The sequence below is a fragment of the Choristoneura fumiferana genome, chromosome 19 (assembly GCF_025370935.1).
Source record: "Choristoneura fumiferana chromosome 19, NRCan_CFum_1, whole genome shotgun sequence".
Taxonomy (NCBI): domain Eukaryota; kingdom Metazoa; phylum Arthropoda; class Insecta; order Lepidoptera; family Tortricidae; genus Choristoneura; species Choristoneura fumiferana.
Genome location: NC_133490.1, coordinates 8,125,773 through 8,145,042, shown reverse-complemented (window position 1 = coordinate 8,145,042; position 19,270 = coordinate 8,125,773). Strand labels below are relative to the sequence as shown.

Below are 19,270 nucleotides of genomic sequence, written 5' to 3'. Positions count from 1 at the left end.
AATACACTTTACCTACGATAGCAAGAAAACAAACAGTTACGTTCTATGTTTATTATACACCGGGTTTTTCTTAATTTTTTTTTTTTATTCGATTGGATGGCAAACGAACAAGTGGGTCTCCTGATGGTAAGAGATCACCACCGCCCGTAGACACCTGCAACACCAGGGGGATTGCAGATGCGTTGCCAACCTAGAGGCCTAAGATGGGATACCTCAAGTGCCAGTAATTTCACCGGCTGTCTTACTCTCCACGCCGAAACACAACAGTGCAAGCACTGCTGCTTCACGGCAGGATTAACGAGCAAGATGGTGGTAGCAATCCGGGCGGACCTTGCACAAGGTCCTACCACCTATTCCTAGTCCTATTTCTGTTAACTTAGACAGAAGGCTCAGTTCTTTGATATAACTACCTAATAATTAGCTTTTTTGACAAATAAAAAAGATTACCTACTGCAATACATTATCCAGTAAGCTAAGAAATACATGCAAATTCGTAATGACATGTATAATTTTAATGTATGCAGTATATAAGTAATAATATATGCCGATCGGAAGATAGTGCGTCAAGACAATCTAATTGAAACGCTTTGTATGCAGACTGCAAACGTATGGATAACGTATGGTACGGAAATAATAAATATACAAACAATAGAGCCCTAAGTGAGTTTTTGCCAGAATAATTTTGAATATATTATCACTTCCTACTTTTATAAAGCATTAAATTAAAAAAATCAAAAACCCGACTGCCTTAACAACTAAAACGAAGAAAATAAGTTTAGTGGTCTAGAACTCTGTTAAGTAGCCAATTTAAAGTTCAACAGTCGGGACCCGTTACTAAGAATTTTTGAGCTGGTCACGATTTAAACTTCACTTCGATTTAAACTGTATGTCACTTCGACGTTATGATATGGCGAATCCAATGAGACCTAATATGTTAAAATCCGTCCAGCCATTTAGGCTGCAGCGAGGACCAAATAAATGGACATACATACCCACATACATACATACATACGCTCGAAAAACATAACCCTCCTTCGGGCAGTCGGGTAAAAATCAGCAGTCTTCTCAAAAATTAGGATCTTAGGTTCAAACCCAGGCTCTCAGAGTTTTTCAAAATTTATGTGCGTTATTTCATTCGAAATTTACCACGAGCTTTACGGTGAAGGAAAACATCGTGAGAAAACCTTCACACACATTCGAAGAGATTTAACGGTGTGTGTGAAGTTTCCAATCCGCACTGGGCCCGTGGGGGAACTACGGCGCAAGCCCTCTCGTTTTAAGAAGAAGCCTGTGCCCTCCAGTGAGACGTTTATAATAAGAAGCAATTAATTCTACTAATTAATAAGTTTGTGAGCGCGTGTTTGCGTGTGTTTGTTACTCTTCGCGCTAAAAACAGCTAAAATGATTTGGATGAAATTTGGTGTGTAGATAACTGAGCGTTTGGAACACATTGGCGGTTTTTATCCCAATATTACCACGGTATCAGCATAAAAAGGTCAAGGAGACTCATATTAAATTACACACGTATTTATGCAACGTAATGTTGTACCAGGATGTCAGATTTTGGCAATTCACAAGTTTTTTTTCGGAACCCCTGAATTTTAATTCAATTGCTAGATGTAATGATTTACGTGTGCGCAGCCGCAGGTAAAGGCTAGTCTAAAGCCGAGTTTATACCTACTTGCGAGAAAAATCGTGCAAGTTGCATTACATTAAGAGGCCTTCAAGCCAACGAGTTTGTAGTTGTCAATCGAGCGCTGCAATGTAAAGCAACTTGCATGATTTTTCTTGCCAGTCTAAACTCGCGTCAGTCAAAAAATTACAACACTAACAAAATAAAATGTAGTCAATTAGGTAGATGTAGTGCAGGTAGTTTTAAATAATTGTTAATAATACGGTATTTGACAACTCTTGAGTTTGCCATGTCTTATTATGAAAATATAGATGGATGTTTTGAAAAATATGTATACCTGTCTCTTTCTCAAACGCTTTTTTCTATGCGGAAAGTATGGCGCTACTTGTGTGTGACGTCACATGCAAATGTCTTTCCCTGTCTAATCTTGAATTTCACACTTTATAACTTTGTTATTTGTAAAGGTAGCTTAAAAATTGTTTCTCTATTCGATAACAGGCATTGTGTAGTTTTAATTTATAAAACATTATACAATATACGAGTCTAATACCGTATTAGAAAAAATCCAGAAAAACGGCCACCATTTTGAACTTGTGACGATTACGACAATTTAGAACCCTTTTTAATGTGTATTTAAGTATTAATTTATCTATCTCTTTAAGTATGTTTATCCGTTGCCTAGTACTCAAAACACAAGCTTTGCTAACTTTGGGACTAGGTCGATAGGTGTCAAGTGTCCCGTGATAATTATTAATTTATTTTATTTATTTATGTGTCGAAAAAGTTCAGTTCATTCTTAAGATGTCCGGTAAGAAAATCGATAACCTGGTGTGGATCGACAGATTTTAGATACGTTGGTTTAATTATAAATTGCGTAAAATTCACCTGTTTTTGAACTATATATTTACCTTTTTTATTTCGGTTATTTTGGTACCTTTAGTTGGATTTTTTGGGCAAATGTCACAATTTTAAGGGTTTCTTTTGTTTTTAAGTATAAAAAAAATCAAACTTCAAATACGAAAATCATGCAGAATTTTCAAATAGCCAAATGAAATAACATCTGTAACATCATAAACAACTGTCGACTATAAGAAAAAGTTATTTTTTTAAATGAATGTACGTTTAAATTAATGTAAATAACGAGTTTGTAAATTCACATCCCATTTTGTATTATAAAAACATTCGTAGAAAAATCTGTGCGTATAAAAACCTTACGCCCGTTAAATCGTCATGTCATGTAAACACAATTAGGACCAGGTATTTTATTTGACAACCCTTCTACCTACAGGTGGACTGTAAAAATTTACGGTCCTCCGTTGTCCCTTTATTACTTCAATTCGGACCGCTCAGATAAAATGGTGTGGAAAATGTCGATGTCGACATGCTTCAGCGTTTATCGATGATTGAACCGATTGTAAACATTCGATTATTGTAAACAAGTAACGCGATTTGCAACTCGTCGATGCTGACGTTAAAAAAGGGGCAGATTTAATTGCTTTTCTATTCTATATCTATTTTCTCAGCCAACGACACGTTAAAATGTGAGTCTATCGCTGAAAGGGCTAAAACTGTCGGATTCTGCAAAACATCTGAAGTTCACGTTCAAGTTAGTTGCAATCGAATAATCGCGACAGTAATTAGATTTGATTTTATTAAAAAAAAAAGTGAAAGTTTACCTTAATTCTCAAAGCTTTCTGCTGCCTGTGAAACAAATCCGAATCACTTCAACACAACCACAAGCACGTTATCGCTGTTTAAATAACACTGTCAACAATCATCGCGCATAATGTCTTTTAAGCGAACAAATCTGGGCTCCGATTTCGAAAAGTGCCGCAACGACCGCACGCCAACACTCTCCAGGCAGAAGAGGCCAGATTTTCACTCATAAAAATAACTCGCGGACGAAAAACATCGTTTTCCGTGTAATAACGTAAACATTCGTAACGCTTTTATCGTACGGTATCTTTGACATCGCGATTTCGACTGGCTAAATTTAACAGTGTTGTTTGGTGTGCCGCTGCAGCGTTCGGCGGATGAATCGATTGGTAGCTATGCGCTTGCGATTAATCGATGCTAGTAGCGAGTGATCGCCCGATAACGTTGTGCAGATGTTTTTTTAAATTGTAATTTTGGAACGCGGAACGGTCACCTTTTTATGAATGGTTCGTGTTGTTTAAAACTGGTGGTTGGTTAGTGAGTAATCGCCCAAGTATACGCGTTGGTGTTTTGTTTTAATAAATTGAACGCTGCTAAGTATCTGCAGACAATTAATTAAGTACTACTTTTATGCATGGTTTTGGACGCGTAGGATTAGAAATTGTATAACGATTTTTTTCAAATAAAATGCAGCATACTTTAGTACTTATGTGTTAAATTTAGATTCATCATCAACCGGAAGACGTACACTGCTGAACAAAGGTCTTCCCGTTTAGAACGCTACAATAAACGACACGGCGCCACTTGCATCCACCGATTGCTCGCAACTCTCGCGATGTCGTCAGTCCACCTAGTGAGAGGCCTGCTAACGCTTTGTCTTCCGGTACATGGTTGCTAGGTGACCTTTCTTCCCCAACGGTAATCTATTCTTCGAACGGTGTGCCCATGGCCACTTCAACTTGCATATTCTTCGAGCTATGGCGGTGGCTTTAATTCTTCGGCGAATTTCCACTAGAGCCATGTGGGGTAAACGTACGCACTGGGTAAGTGTACGCAATCACATACATTTCGGACTTAAATAAGTATAAGGTGCTAACGAATTAGGTACCAATATCTTTACAGCTGATAGTACTCGTCTCTAGGAGTAGACTTAGTATAAAATATTTAAAAGTTTATGTCACTTTTTGGAGATAATTGGAGAATCAACTTTACTGCATAAAACACCATGTTAATGAGATAATTAATAGTAAGCGATTAAAACTTCTTTGACTGCCTTGACTGTCACGAGTAACTGGCCACTTCACTTAGATACATAAATGTCAAAGTCACAATGCTTACTAAAAGTTTTCCCGCTAATCGTTGACGGTTATGACAAACGACGCTTCACTTGACAGAAAGTGTTAAATATCTTGTCACTCAAATGCACAGGCTGATTATGTTTGGGCGGAATGATAATATATTTATTTTGTTCAGGAAATTAAAACAAAAATATCTTATAAAATGTTTTCTTAATTTATATTTAAAGTTAATTGTTTTGATCTAATTTAACGTCTCTTAAAATATTGGTACTTAATTACATATGGGTACACTTGTATTGCGTACACGTACCCACAGTGTACGTTTACCCCACATGACTCTACAGTTAGGTATTTTTATTGGAAACAACTTTATAACACTTACATTTTTTTCAATTATGAAACTAGAGGCCTAATTGTCTAACACACCAATAATCATAATCGTTTTTAACTTTTCTTTCTGTTATATGGTACAGGATGAGGGTAGAAAGAGATGCTGAATATGACCACAAACGCTCGGGCGTTAGACATTACGGTCACTGGTTCAGAAGAAACAAAACACAATACAACCCGATTTTGATTTATTATGTCTTCTACATAATTTATGTGCTTTTGCTAATTATTTTTGTGTCTGCGTGATAATAAAACAAAGAAATAAAACCGGTTCATTACAGTATATTGACTTAACGTTAAAGTGTTTGATCTTGATGCCAAAATCTAGAGCGGTATACCTAGGTACATACCACATTTGACAATAATACGAGTTGTATATTAATAACTCTACTAATCTCGTAGTTGCGGTAGTACTTAAGATACTTTTTAGTAACTGAATTACAGGTAGGTATTTACTAAAAAGTGTGAGTGGTGTAGGGGTAGCACGCAGCACGGATTGCTGAGGACCTGGGTTCGATTCCCAGTGCTGGTCTCTTTTTCTGTTTTTTCTGTGTATCCATGTCTCAGTTTGTATTTGCGATATGGTTTCACGGGATACCCGTAAAAGTAACAAATTTGTACTTGAAATAAAAAATACAAAAATACTCCAAAAAACCAATCATAAAAAGTGTGAATTAGACTCGCACGAAAGGGGTTCCGTACGATGGTTGGGTCCATATCAGATCGTATATAGCTACTATAATATTAACAAGCTCTTATTTAACTTTCCCTGTTTTGGATCAAATCTTTTAAGTTCATTTGAACCACTTCCAGTGGTCGGATTGACTTGAAATTTGGCAAACTTATGTAAGTTGGATGACAATGCAAGTAGTTAGCAAAAAAGTACAGTCAGTTAAAAAAGCTTGCATTAAAAATGTAATGTTTAATAAAAACTTATTTTTTTCTATAATACAATACAATGACTTTATTGTACACTACAAATAGTAAGCGATACAGAAAATAGGTACCTACACAGAGAGAAAATTACAAGGTAAGCAATAGGCGCAATAATATTTGTTATAAATAATGATTTCTCTTACAACCAGCCGAGCGGTAAAGCACTGCGGTTACGGAGCGATTGAATTTCTAAAAGAACGTTGTTATCTTTACAAGGTTAAGTGCGCCGAGCCTTTTAGCGTTCCCTTCTCCGAAACTACAGCTAAATATCTGAAGAATAAGAAAGATTTTTGGTTACAGATATGGAGAAAGGAAAAACTACATTAGTTTATAACTTTTACTGTACAAAAATAAACAAACAAAAATATTATGATTTGTAAAAACTTATTTATCTCTATATGATATTTTTGATCTTAAAATAACGTCCTTTTGCGAGCCCTTGGTGTACGAGTCCAACTCTGATCATTGCCAGTATAAAAATAAAGATTGTCTTTTTCTCTGCTTTTTAATAAATTAAGTAACCAAAGCCTACAATTGCGCTATCTTACAAAAAATATAGTGTGATGTGAGAAGAGAAACATGTAAAAGAATACAAAACGAAAATATTTTTTTATGGTAAACATCAACAATGAAAATACAGCCTGGAAGTTTTTAACGTTTTTATTTATATAATAGTCCCAAAGTTCCATTAAAACGATATCGTGCTTAATGTAAGTGGATATTTTGCGTGTATATTGAAGAAGGTAAATACCCCAATGGTTCAATTCGCTAATAGATTAGTTTATGTTTGACCTAGTTATTAAGTATGTCCTACGAATAATTTATTCGTAGAGTATGTCCTTACCAGACACGAAATTCATTGCTTGACTGATTTAATTTCCGTTTAAGCCATACTAATGCTTTTCTAATTTTTCGCCGAAAATATGTTTCCCAAATGAAATGATTCATATGAATGAAAGTTTTTAAACTGTAAGTACTTCAAGACTGTTATACAACAAACCTAACCTAACCTTGTATAATATTGTATTATAGTCCTAAAATATATCCTGAATAGTTTACGGTTTCAGAAAAAAAAACGTTCGTCTACATGGGTCCATATAAAAACGATGGGACATTTATTTATTCACAAAATTACAATAATACAACATGAATCATTTGCGAAAAATATTTTCTGCAAAAACCCAGGTACCCATACTAATTGAATGCAAACAAATAAATTATTTATGATTTATACCCCATGTTGAAAACAGGACCAATTTAACTCACATTAATATAAAAAATTGATTATTTTTATGAGTGCAAGTTAATTTATTAAAATTATGAAAAAGAAGTGGCTGAATGACTGACTGACTGACCGATTTATCAAGGCACAGCCCAAATTTCTGGTCTTATTTAGGAGCTTGAAATTTTGCACACGATTTCTTTCAACAGGAAGCGAGCAGTAAAGAGGGGATTTTGGAAATTCAACCCCGGAAGGGGTGAAATAAGGGGTTAAAGTGTTTTACTGAAATCCGAAACTTCTGAAAGTAAACATGTGAAATCTTAAATACAGCTTAAATTCAGCTATGTTGTTCATTTGTTTTTGAAAATCAACAATAGAGGTGAAATAAGGGTATGTTCACACAGTAGTGTCGATGACAAATCAGCAAGGAGGGGGACCAATTTTTTTTGCGCGTGCTAAGTCCGGGCAAACGCTAGTCAGCGATAAATGAAATGGCAATATCTGTCGCGGAACGATACCAAAAGCGGTAGGCCCGACAGCCAGTCTGACATTTCCTACCATCTGAGAGTTCTGCATTATCGATTGTGTTTGTGAATACATTCATCAAAACCACTTTGTCTTGAGCCGTGGCGCTTTGGCAAACGTCCCCTTTCGTATCCAAAAGGGTATTTCAAGAGGGGATAGGACAAAGACCAGGTTACACTGGCCGGGATAATAGCATACACGCATATCACGCACACAATAAAACACCCCCGCGCAGCCGCAGTAGCTCACTACCCCACCCTCACTTGTCGACGAAAGCCGGCGAAATTCTTGTACACCCCGTACTTGTGTAAAGCAACAACTTGCTTCAACTTACTGTGTAAAAATAACGTTAAAAACAACCTTTAAATCGCGCTAATTTAACGCTTACGGCTTTTTAACGTTGCTTTGTGTTTATATAAAATAATCGAAATATTATTTAACAAGTGCGGAAATGGAATTGTATTTCGTTACGAAAATGGCGGACAATTCGCGTTCGCTGTAGGCGTCACGATTCGAATTTGAATTTAGAAAAATATGTTAGTGAGGACTTGGGCTAAAGTATAGCGATTGGTCGGTAGTGCAGGGACGCTTTAAAATCGATATTGTAGGCTATGCCTTTGAGGAGTTAGGTGGTAGGTTTTACGCTGTCGTTGGGGAGCTGCTGTAGATGTCAGAAGAAGAAGAAGAGTAGATTTGCGAGCGTAGAAGCCATGACGACTGAGACGACGCCTACCCAGGTAAGCTTGCCGCACTGGCGCTTTGTTTCAGCGATTCAAGGACAGTGCCCTGTCGGATTTGTTATATAATACTTGCTAACTTTACCTAATAATTTTGATGGATTACACTTGTTTCTGAACATAATTCGAAGATATTTACAGGTTTTTCACGCGAAAAAACTGTTTTGTCGCGAGAAAATGTTTAAAATCATCAGAGGACTGATTTTTAAATCACTTCACTCAAAATATCAATCAAAATGTGCTTATGATATAATTTTTGCTACAGGACGAGAGCTGTAATTCAATTTTCTGACAGTAGACAGCTGTAATCTTCTACAACTATTACAATTCGAATTCAGCACAATTTTTCACCTTTCCAATATTTCTTGCCGACGGGGGCTAGAGCCCCGTCTCGTTTTAAGTATCCTATAACTGATTTTATGATAAGGATTCCAGTATGAACATATAATTATGTGCATTGTATACAGTGAATACCTTTGTTTTACTAATAGCAAGCATCAAACTCGGTATTTTAACTGCCTCGCGTTTCTATACGTTGTCTTTGGCATTTGATACAGAACAGAAGTTACTTACGCGATCGAAGCAAATTTAGCTACTTACCTAAGCGAAGTATTGGCACCAATCAACATAACACGGGTTAGAAATACGATGATAGCCAGAAATCGATGGCTGCTTGTATAGAAAAGAAAAGTGGTATAAAAAGGTAAAGTAACAAGTCTATGATAAAATAAATCCATGGAATTATTGTGAAGGTATCATTAACGTGACGCCGGAACAACCCAATTCCCATCGGATTGCCTCAATTTTCATTTGACGTCAGTATCTGATCTGATCACAAATATGGCAATGGTTGCGTATAGTTACCTGCATTAATATTTTCTGCCACAGTAGAGCGTGCAAAAATATCTTACGCATTCTACAGGCCCTAGAAATGAATATTTATGCACGCCTGTTGACTGGTCCTCTGAAGCTACGGTTTTTTGGCTGTGATATTTAAGTAGCTCAAGTGGAATGGTTTGTGCTTCATTCTGACGTATAGTGAAAGTAGGTGTTATTTCTATAACACATTCAGGGAGTTATACAATCGTGAAATAAGACACTCGGGGAAATACACATTCGAGAAGGTAGACATTCGCAGAATTACGCATTCGAGGACGTAGACATTCACGGAATTAGGCATTCGTCTCCACGAATGCATGAATAATGATAGACATTCGCAAAATTACACATTCGGCAAGGTAGACATTCGCAGAATTTGATATTCGGGGAAGTAGACATTCGCGGAGTTAGACATTCGAAGAATTAAATCCCATGGACCGAACGTTGCCGATGCATACTGTGACAAAATAGAGACCGTTCTAGAGGTTTTTCATACGATTATGTGTCGGACACTGCATGCCGCATACTGTATCGTTGTATGTTATGATCAGGAGACCCTAGCTTAAAGGTGTCGCATCCGGAGACGTGCCAAATTCACACTTGTCTCTGGGTTAAAAAAAAAGCCTTGTGCTGCTGCTTAAGTAGCGTAGTGTCTCTGGGTTATTGAACGAAAATGTGCACTTCACGCCGCTGGAATGTATCTTCTTGTAAGTTGTTATGTAGCGTCCAGATAAACCATTACCCCCCTAGCCGCAGTCGGTTCCACGTGTTGGCAATACTGTCTAAGCATCTGCACACCGGCGCGTGGGAACTGCGCAGCGTATTCAAAGTTATTTGAATTGCCCAGAAGGCCAGTCGAGAAGCGGAGCGACATTCCTTCCGGCGGCGCGGTCCTGAACAGAGCTCTATCTATTACGCGAAACTCATAACCTTCTATTTTCCTAATCTCATATTTCATTATAAATACTTTCCTTTTTGATATTATTAATTATACGTTCGTGTGCCTCTAAATTCCTTTTTATTTGATCATCGAAGCCTCAGAGGCGCACCTACAGTTACACCACGCTTGACAGAGTGATCGCGGTGGTCGCTTTAGGATCAGTAGTGAACTAAGATTGGTTTTTGGAATCTTTTTGTATTTTTTATCATCCCGTAAAACCTAAATTGAAAATACAAACTGAAATATAGATGCACAAAAAAACCAGAAAAATAAGACCAGCACTGGGAATCGAACTTCGATCTTTGACCAGCAGTGGTGTAGCGGTATAGCACGCGGTACGGAATACCGAGGACCTGGGTTCGATTCCCAGAGCTGGTCTTATTTTTCTGGTTTTTCTGTGCATCTATATTTCAGTTTGTATTTTCAATTCAGTAGTGAACCTTCATGACAATTTTCTTGGGAAAACTGTGGTGGTCTCCCCTTGCCTTCCACACCGCGAAGTCTGGAGTCCTTAGTTCGTAGTTGGCAATAGAGAGCGCTGCCCGCTCTTACATTAGTTCCCTAAGTCGCCTTTTACGACATCCACGAAACCTTACATACACTATATATTTGACGGATCTGTCTATTTCACATATTTATTTCAATTTAATCAATGGACGGTGAAACAGGGGGTTAATGTGAAAATGTTTGGATGTTTGGATGCTTGTTACTCAATCACGTCTAAACCGCTGAACCAATTTAGATGAAATTTGATAAATAGATAGCTTGAGTCCCGTGGAAGGACATGGGATAGTTTTTATTCCGGAAAATTGCATAGTTCCCGCGGGATAGCGATAAACTAATACTACGCGGACGGAGTTGCTGGCAACAGCTAGTAAAATATATAAATAATAATAGAATATTTATTCAAAAAAGACAAAATTGCACAAGAAAGAAAACAATTATAAATGAAAAATTTGCGTTTAACATAACGTGTACGAGCTAGTTAGAAAAAGATTAAAGAGATAAGTTAGAAGGTATATTTATGTTTGCCTTAACCTTCACTTAAAATACGAGTATATTTCTATTCATGTCCACGATGACGACAAATTACTTCACGTAATTTCCGACAGAAACTGTTATGAAACGAATGTGACTAATAGTCTTCGTATGTCTACACCGTCATTAATTATATGTTAACAAATTAGACTCTTGAAAAATACATTTTTTTTAGTAACATTTTTGAGTGTGCGTGCGTATTCTAAAAACAAAACGAAATTAGTTACTAATTACTTCGATTGTTATCGTGTACAATATGTCACTTGTTATTTGTCCTTCGCGCTACGAGAATAAACAATAAATACAGAAAATAATCAGGGGAATTCAAGGTAAAATGTACAACAATACCTCTCCTTGCAGTCGGGTAAAAATTGACTTTGAAACGATTGTTTTGTCAAATTAGATATTCCTGAGTAACATTTTAACTAAAACTAAATTACCTAGTACTGTGTTGTAATATATGCTTATTATTGTCTTTTCTCATTGCTATTATCAATCAATCAATATAATTTATTTATTTGCGAACATAGGTCATTAGTGGTACAGGTGTATTATACTTAGGGGCCGTTTCACCACCCATTGGTTAATTTTATTTGACGGATAAATGTGATGCCGTCTCCGTCTATTTGAACAAAAAAAAACAGAGACGGCATCCCATTTATCCGTCAGATAAATTAAATCAATGGTTGATGAAACACGGGGTAAGTCTATCTATCTATTTACACATAGGTATATGACGAGTATTATACAAATTAATCCTTATTTCCTTTGGTCACACCAATACTTGAGAACATCCTTACAAATGTCATCCATCTTGTTTTTTAAAATTTTCTAATACTTTTTAGAAGGTTCTTATGAAAAATAAAATTAAGAAAGTTTCGATAAAATTTGAAAATTCAAGAAAACACTTCCAGATAAACTTTTCTAATGTACTTAGCGCATTAAATGACAACCACTAGGATAAGAAACAAGTTGGCAAGGATTTTTTACGCAACGTTAATAAAATTCACGATATAATTTTTGTGAAAGCCCGGAATTTCAATTCAATTCCTAGGCCTTGTATTGGTTTGTGCGTACGACACCTAAAGGCTTGAAGAAATAAAACTCAAGCATAAAATAATACAGATAAATGTGTTATCTAGCACATGGTTCTTCCAGTTCGAATTCTGTCTGACAAAGTTCCGACTTGCGAGTAATCGAATAAATTAAAGGAAGAAACGAACTGTCATCGAATTTGTCTGCTCTGATGTTCGAGTATAAGTAGGAAATTAGAGTTCCTCCCGAGTTCAAGGAGTTTGTAACACAATTATAAACAAAATTAAGCGCTTCACCGGCAACGGCAATTTGTTGATTCTGAGGTGTCAACTGAACTAAGCTTGATGACTGACTTCAAGTTAATCTGTTGAGCAACAGGCCGAATCGCAAGAGTTGGCACGAATGATGTGAACGAAAGTTATGTCAACTGTCACTGTGTGAGTGCCGTTCTTATGTAGGCCTTGCCTTCTAATATTTTGTAAACAAGTACTTCTGTCTGTTTAAAAAAATATATACCTCGTTGAGTTTCTTGCGGATTCTTCTCAACAGAGGTTTTTCCGAACCGGTGGTAGTTTTTTTTTGACATTTGTAAGTGCTTGTTATAGCCTAAATTGAATAAAGATATTTTGACTTTGTCGTATAGTATAACACGATTATCACATTGAATCAACCTGCATTTAATCATTATGATGCACACATAGACACCATCGTCCGCTCATTGAATACATTCGTGCCAGTTTTTGTGAATCAACCTGTACCTACATCATCTATCATCTGTTTTAAATAATGTAAAAAAAAATAAAAAATGAATTTCAAAATTTTCAAACCACAACATACGAACGTTGAATCTTGTCTCAGTGGTTAGAATTATTAAAAAAACTGATTACAAGTCTACTTAGAAAAATTTTCAACATAAAAATATCTAAGACTGAAATTCTTACATAAACTAAAAATTATAATAAATAATAAAGTAGACGTCACAGTGGCCCGAAGAGCTGGCAGCTTCCTCGGAGGTTTACGTTGAATTAAATATAATTTATACATTTCACTTACACTTTTAGGGGACAGGTTTTATTTTTAACCCTATTACCGCTGTGTTCAGCTGGTTAGATACCGGGGCAAGGACGCTGCCGGAATTGCCTGATCGATCCAACGCTCCCGGGATCCCGGCAGGCCGTAACGAACTTTCCGGTTTCATTTCTCGGGCAATCATATTGCTTTGTTCTTTGAAATCAAGTTGGAATAACTCAATGTTACATTGCCCATTATTTACCTTGGGAAATTTCTATATATATCTGTGTTTTCTGTACTGCTTGGTGTTCAATAAAGATTATTGTACTATATTGTAATGTTACATTTTTTTTTTTACTTAAATTATAGGCGGCTCAAGAGATTTCTACCACCATGTTTGAATGCCAGATAAAGCTTAAAACATTACAGACTATTTTTTACTTGCAACTCTAAAATCAACGTTTTATTCGGATGTAGGTCCGCCCGGATTGCTACCACCCTCTTGCTCGCTAATCCTGCCGTGAAGCAGCAGTTGCACTGTTGTGTTTCGGCGTGGAGAGTAAGACAACCGGTGAAATTACTGGCACTTGAGGTATGCCATCTTAGGCTTCAGGTTGGCACCGCATCTGCAATACCCCTGGTGTTGGAGATGTTTATGGGCGGTGGTGATCTCTTACCATCAGGAGACCCACTTGCTCGTTTTCCATCGAGTCGAATAACAAAAAAAATGTAAGAACTGTCATGATAAATGTCATACGATTTTAACTAGTCAACAAAAATTCAGGTTTCGCAGTTCCATTGACTTATAGTTACTATAATAATATTAAAACGTTACATAAGTTACTTTTACATTTAAATTTTCATTACGATTGATGCCTATTCAAGTGGTCTCTGCCGCTGTCCCTTTAAATATTAAACGCGCGTTTACTCGAACGTTTCAACCGTCTCATTTTTCTGGACACTTTTCTGTTAAAATAGAAATAAGTACAGGAACACTAACAAATAATCGAAAACGACATCAAAATCTACAGCCAATTCGTAAAAAATGTGACCAGAAAAACGAGGTGGTTTAAACGCTCGAATAATCGCCCACGATATAACTCCCTCTAAACGTGATCCTGAAGCGAAAAAACTGGCGAAGTATATCCCAGTTCATTATTTCATGCCTTTATTACATTCTGCTACATATTTCATACCTCTTCCCTGGCGTATTTAGCAGCAATTTGCCGACCCATTACCACCGCCCTTGACTCGTATCTGGTTACAGTATTATGTGCCGATTATAAGCGTTATTTACAGAACAGCTGATGTTCTATAAAAAGGACTATTGAAGGAGGGGCGTTTGCTTAGCGGGGTAAGGAGGAGTGCTCGTGGTGTCAGGTTTCTGTTGACCTGGTATCAGTTGTATTGGCACTGGACTCTGAGCTTTGGTTCGTGTCTGGATTTTAAATCAATAGGTGACACCTGCGAAGCAATTCAGTGGTGCGTGTGAAGTTCCCAATCCGCAATGGGCCCGCGTGGGAGCTATGGCCCAAGCCCTCTTGTTCTGAGAGGAGGCCTGTGCCCAGCAGTGTGACGTATATAGGCTGGGATGGATGGATGTATAAATGTGGCCGCTATAACATATAGATTAATATTACTTTCTTTTCTTTTGAAATTTATGGGTGTATAATGCCTGCAATAAAAGGAATTATTATTATTTTAAATTATAACAACAAGTACTAAAAACAGAATAAAATAAATATTTAAAGGGAAATACATGAAAATACATATAGCAAAATACATAATAATAGTGTTCAGTAAGTAATATTGACAATTATTTGTAAAGGGGGGCTCCCATACAACAAACGGTTTTTTTGCTAATGACTTATGTTGTATAGATAATGGTACGGAACCCTTCGTGGGCGAGTCCGCCTCGCACTTGGCCGGTTTTTTATTTAATTGACAAAAGGAAAAAAAAACTTGTCCAATATTTTCTGATAAACAGTTATGAAGTGTAGGTATATTTTACCCAACGGCCCGAAAGAGAAGTTATGTTTTCACATTGATGATCGAAGGTTTTCACTAAGTTTTTTGCGGCATACTTCGAGAAGTTTCTTTTGTACCTACTTCGGCGATACGTCCATTAATCTTCTGTGCTTTATATAGTCCTCTTCGTCTTATTAGTTGTTTTTTTGTCTGATGGATGATACATCTTCGAAAAGTTCCCGTTTTGCTTCTATTTATCATTTTATTTATTTATTCTCAAATAAGGTACATCATTTTAGTTTCATCACTAATTTTGCCAAACAATGACGTATATTAGCGAATACTGCGCTCACTTTTACAACAATTGTACCCTGATAAGTTAAAAACTAAACTAATTAGGGTGACAACACCAATCATGGGTTAAGCACAGTAGTACCCAGTAATGGTCTCGCTGGAAGACCAGCGCTGACGCTGACTCCATCCCAGGAGTACGCATTTTTGTTGAAGCGAGACCTTTTCGCTCGCACATACAAAATGTTATATTATTTTTTTATAAATATTTTATATACCTAATAGCATAGTAAAAGAGAACAAGTATGCACACTCCGACCCTTTAGGAGACTTAACTGCCTACTCCGGCGCAGACGCTTAGGGTTGTCGACGTCTATTTTAGATTAATTAATTACCTACCGGCAAATAATTTTAGTATGAAAGTTAACATAAAATTGTCTAATATCTGTGTGTAGAGAGACAAGATTCTTTGCCGAAGTGATGATGGCGACTGTGTACATACTACTCATGTTTCCTACACATAATACTACTACGAGTATATTTTTTATAGGTAGGTAGGTATCTATTATTTTTATGTGTCCTTGCACGAAACTATCACACTATACTTATAATACTACTAATTTACAACTAAACCCAATACAAAAAATACGTAAGTACGAGTACGCGAACGTAAAATGATCATCACTCGCAAGACGAGCGAGCTAAAATCGAAACGTACGACCCCGACGCCAGCGCAGCCTTGACTAAAGTAAACTTAATCCTCCTTAAATTATCAGTGTGTGCGTGCGGCGGGTGTTTGCGTACTGGCGCCAACCGGCGCGCACACATTTAAGCCGCGCGATGTACTTTTGTTCGTAGTGAACCTTCTTGTTCTCTTTTACTATGCTAATAGTTTGTATTTCTACTGCATTTGTAATTTTTGTGTGTATCATGTGTGTGTCGAATAAACTTTTTCATTCATTAATTCATAATGGACAGCAACGATTCAATGCCTTACATCATTCATTAACTTTACTAGTTATGTTCATCAGTTATCTGAACATTAGTGTTATTATTTAAAAAAAAGTTGTGTCCATTTTTAGGGTTTCGGAGCCAAAATGGCGAAAACAGAACCTTTATAGTTTCGCCATGTATGTTTGTCTGTCTGTCTGTCCGCGGCTTTGCTCAGGGACTATCAATGCTAGAAAGGTGTAATTTTGAGATACACATATATATAAGAACTATGCCGACAAAATGGTACAATAAAAATTGAAAAAATTTTTTTAGGGTACATCCCATAGACGTAAAGTGGGGGTGCTTTTTTTCTCATCCTACCCTATAGTGGGGTATCGTTGGTTTAAAACCATTAGGGGTTTGCTAAGACGATTTTTCGATTCAGTGATTTGTTTGCGAAATATTCAACTTTAAAGCGCAAATTTTCATTAAAATCGAGCGTCCCCCCCCCTCTAAAATCTAAACCAGTGGGTGGAAAATTTTGAAAAAAATCTACTTCGGGCGTGTTCGACACGCTCTTGGCCGATTTTTTTATAAAATTAGGGTTACCGGAAAAAAACTTTTATTGGTTTCTGTCCATCACTGGTGCCATCACCTTAACTAATTATATTATGCCTATTGCTACTTCTAGGTACTATTATTCTTCCCCTTCCTCTCAAATATACCTTATAATTATAAGTGTGAAGGCTTGTGAGTGACCGTGACAATTAACAGAGTCGGATCTGCAATTACTGTTTTATATTGACTTGGACGTAATAATCCTAAAATGGCCAAATTGTAAATCCGACTCTGTTAATTGTCATGGTCGAATGTTTGTTATGCTTTCACGCTAAAATGGCTGGATGGATTTAGCTGAAATGGTTGTACATAGATAGCTGGATGTCTGGAGTAACACATAGGCTACTTTTTAACCCGATATTCTTACGGATACGGTATATAATATAGAAATCTCAACCACGAACACCTGTAACACCTGTGTAATGTTACCTGTAACGCACAATAAATACTTTGACTTTTTTGACGAGATTTAGATTATGAAATTTGGCGTGGTTGTTTTTTAATGCGACATCAATGAAGACCACGATTTGGGAATATACACGGAAATTTAAACAAAGGGCTGAAATTCTTCTGCTGTATTATGATTCGCGCGCGAAGATGAAAAGACAAAAGTGTAAGGCTATAAAATAGGTTGTCTGTCGCCAACAACACTAGTGTGTACCTAAGGGTTTCTTTCTCTCTCTCGAAAACAAAATCAAATCATCTTTTTGTCGCACATTTTCACATGCCACGTCTCAATTAATGAATGGCCGTGACACACCACGCCTCGCAGCAAGCCTTTCTGTTTCTGGCACATTAATTAAATTAGGGGTTTTTAATCCAATTATTTAGGCGCTTTACTGTCCCGGTGAGAAGGTTTTTACTGCCATTTTTGCAATTCTTATGCCATTTGTATGTATCGATAATTTCAAGCTGTTCGAAGAGTATGCAAGTTCAAGTGGCAATAGGCGGGCCACATCGCTCGAAGATAACCATATGAGTTTACTGGCTGACAAATAATATTGACTACTTCTGCATCCAGAAGATAATCTAATATTCTATGGTTTGAATTTGCTTCACATTGCATTTGCATTGCTTTGTCCAGTAGCTCAAGCTATTTACAGATGACTCTTTTGCACTTTGTTTTCTTCTTTCTTTATCTGACTTTACCCAATAGGACTTATTGGACAAAGTCTGCCCTGGGCCACAATGTGATCTGTTTTAGTTGATGTTGAATCTTAATAGCAGTATAAAAACCATTGAAAAAAAAATGCTGTGAAATCTCTACAGTTAGTCTGAACTTTTTTCATATTGTAAATGGAGATGAAATAGAATCTAAGCGATAAAAATACGAGATTTCAACAAAAAACACAAATAATAAGAGATGGTATAAGCCAGATTTGATAAAAAAATCTGTTATCAATTCATGATAATTCCGTAGTTAAAAATCTACTAAGTGACTTGAGTCAAGCTGAAAGCGGTAGTCGCACGAAATAGCGGGTTATAATATAAGGCTTCCATATAACTCAGACGATTGGGGATAAAGGTCAAGGGTAGTGCTTAAATAAATAAATCTTTATTGAATTAACTATTCATTGTACTATCAATCAATTCTAATTAGTCAGTCAATTAGATGGTCAGAAAATATTGAACACATATTTTTTAATTAATTAAGACAATTAAACAAAAAAAACCGGCCAAGTGCGAGTCGGACTCGCGCACCGAGAGTTACGTAAAAATATTTTTATTATATCGCAATTTTTTCTTTATCTGTGCTATAAGACGTTCGTACCAAATTTCAAGATTCTGAGTTCACGGAAAGTACCCTGTAGGTTTTGATCCCCTTGCGAGTGTCAAAAATTTGCAGCATAAACGGCTGCATCTTTTGATTGCGTTGGCTTAGAAGTTTGGTTTTTTGCACAGCACCAAGAGACAGTAGCCTCCACGCGTACCTGAGAAAAAAGGTCTTGACAGACAGACAACAAAGTGATATTATACTCGTAAGGGTTCTGTTTTATCTTTTGAGGTACGGAACCCTAAAAATATGAAGATATAGCCAGTTAAAGTTCCACGTGACGTCACACCATGCGACACTTTTTAGCACTGTGACTGTAGGGTGTGATAATATGACACGATGAACTATAGATAAAAGGAGGAGGTTCTATGTTCGACTGTATGTAT

The 19,270-nt window shown here is 36.7% G+C and overlaps 2 protein-coding genes across 8 annotated transcripts in view; one reads left to right on the top strand and one right to left on the bottom strand.

Annotated features, from left to right (window-relative positions):
* LOC141438657 (uncharacterized) overlaps window positions 1–3,602 on the bottom strand; it is a 50,706-nt gene extending 47,104 nt beyond the window's left edge. Inside the window, exon 1 of the mRNA XM_074102537.1 lies at window positions 3,310–3,602. The gene's annotated coding sequence lies outside the window, so the exon portion shown is untranslated. The remainder of the gene's footprint in view (window positions 1–3,309) is intronic.
* Window positions 3,603–7,931: 4,329 nt separating this feature from the next.
* LOC141438656 (uncharacterized) overlaps window positions 7,932–19,270 on the top strand; it is an 81,267-nt gene continuing 69,928 nt past the window's right edge. For all 7 annotated transcript variants that reach the window (XM_074102532.1, XM_074102535.1, XM_074102533.1 and 4 more), the window contains exon 1: window positions 7,932–8,397. In XM_074102532.1, the coding sequence (XP_073958633.1) occupies window positions 8,371–8,397 (27 nt within the window). In that variant the 5' untranslated portion in view covers window positions 7,932–8,370. The remainder of the gene's footprint in view (window positions 8,398–19,270) is intronic.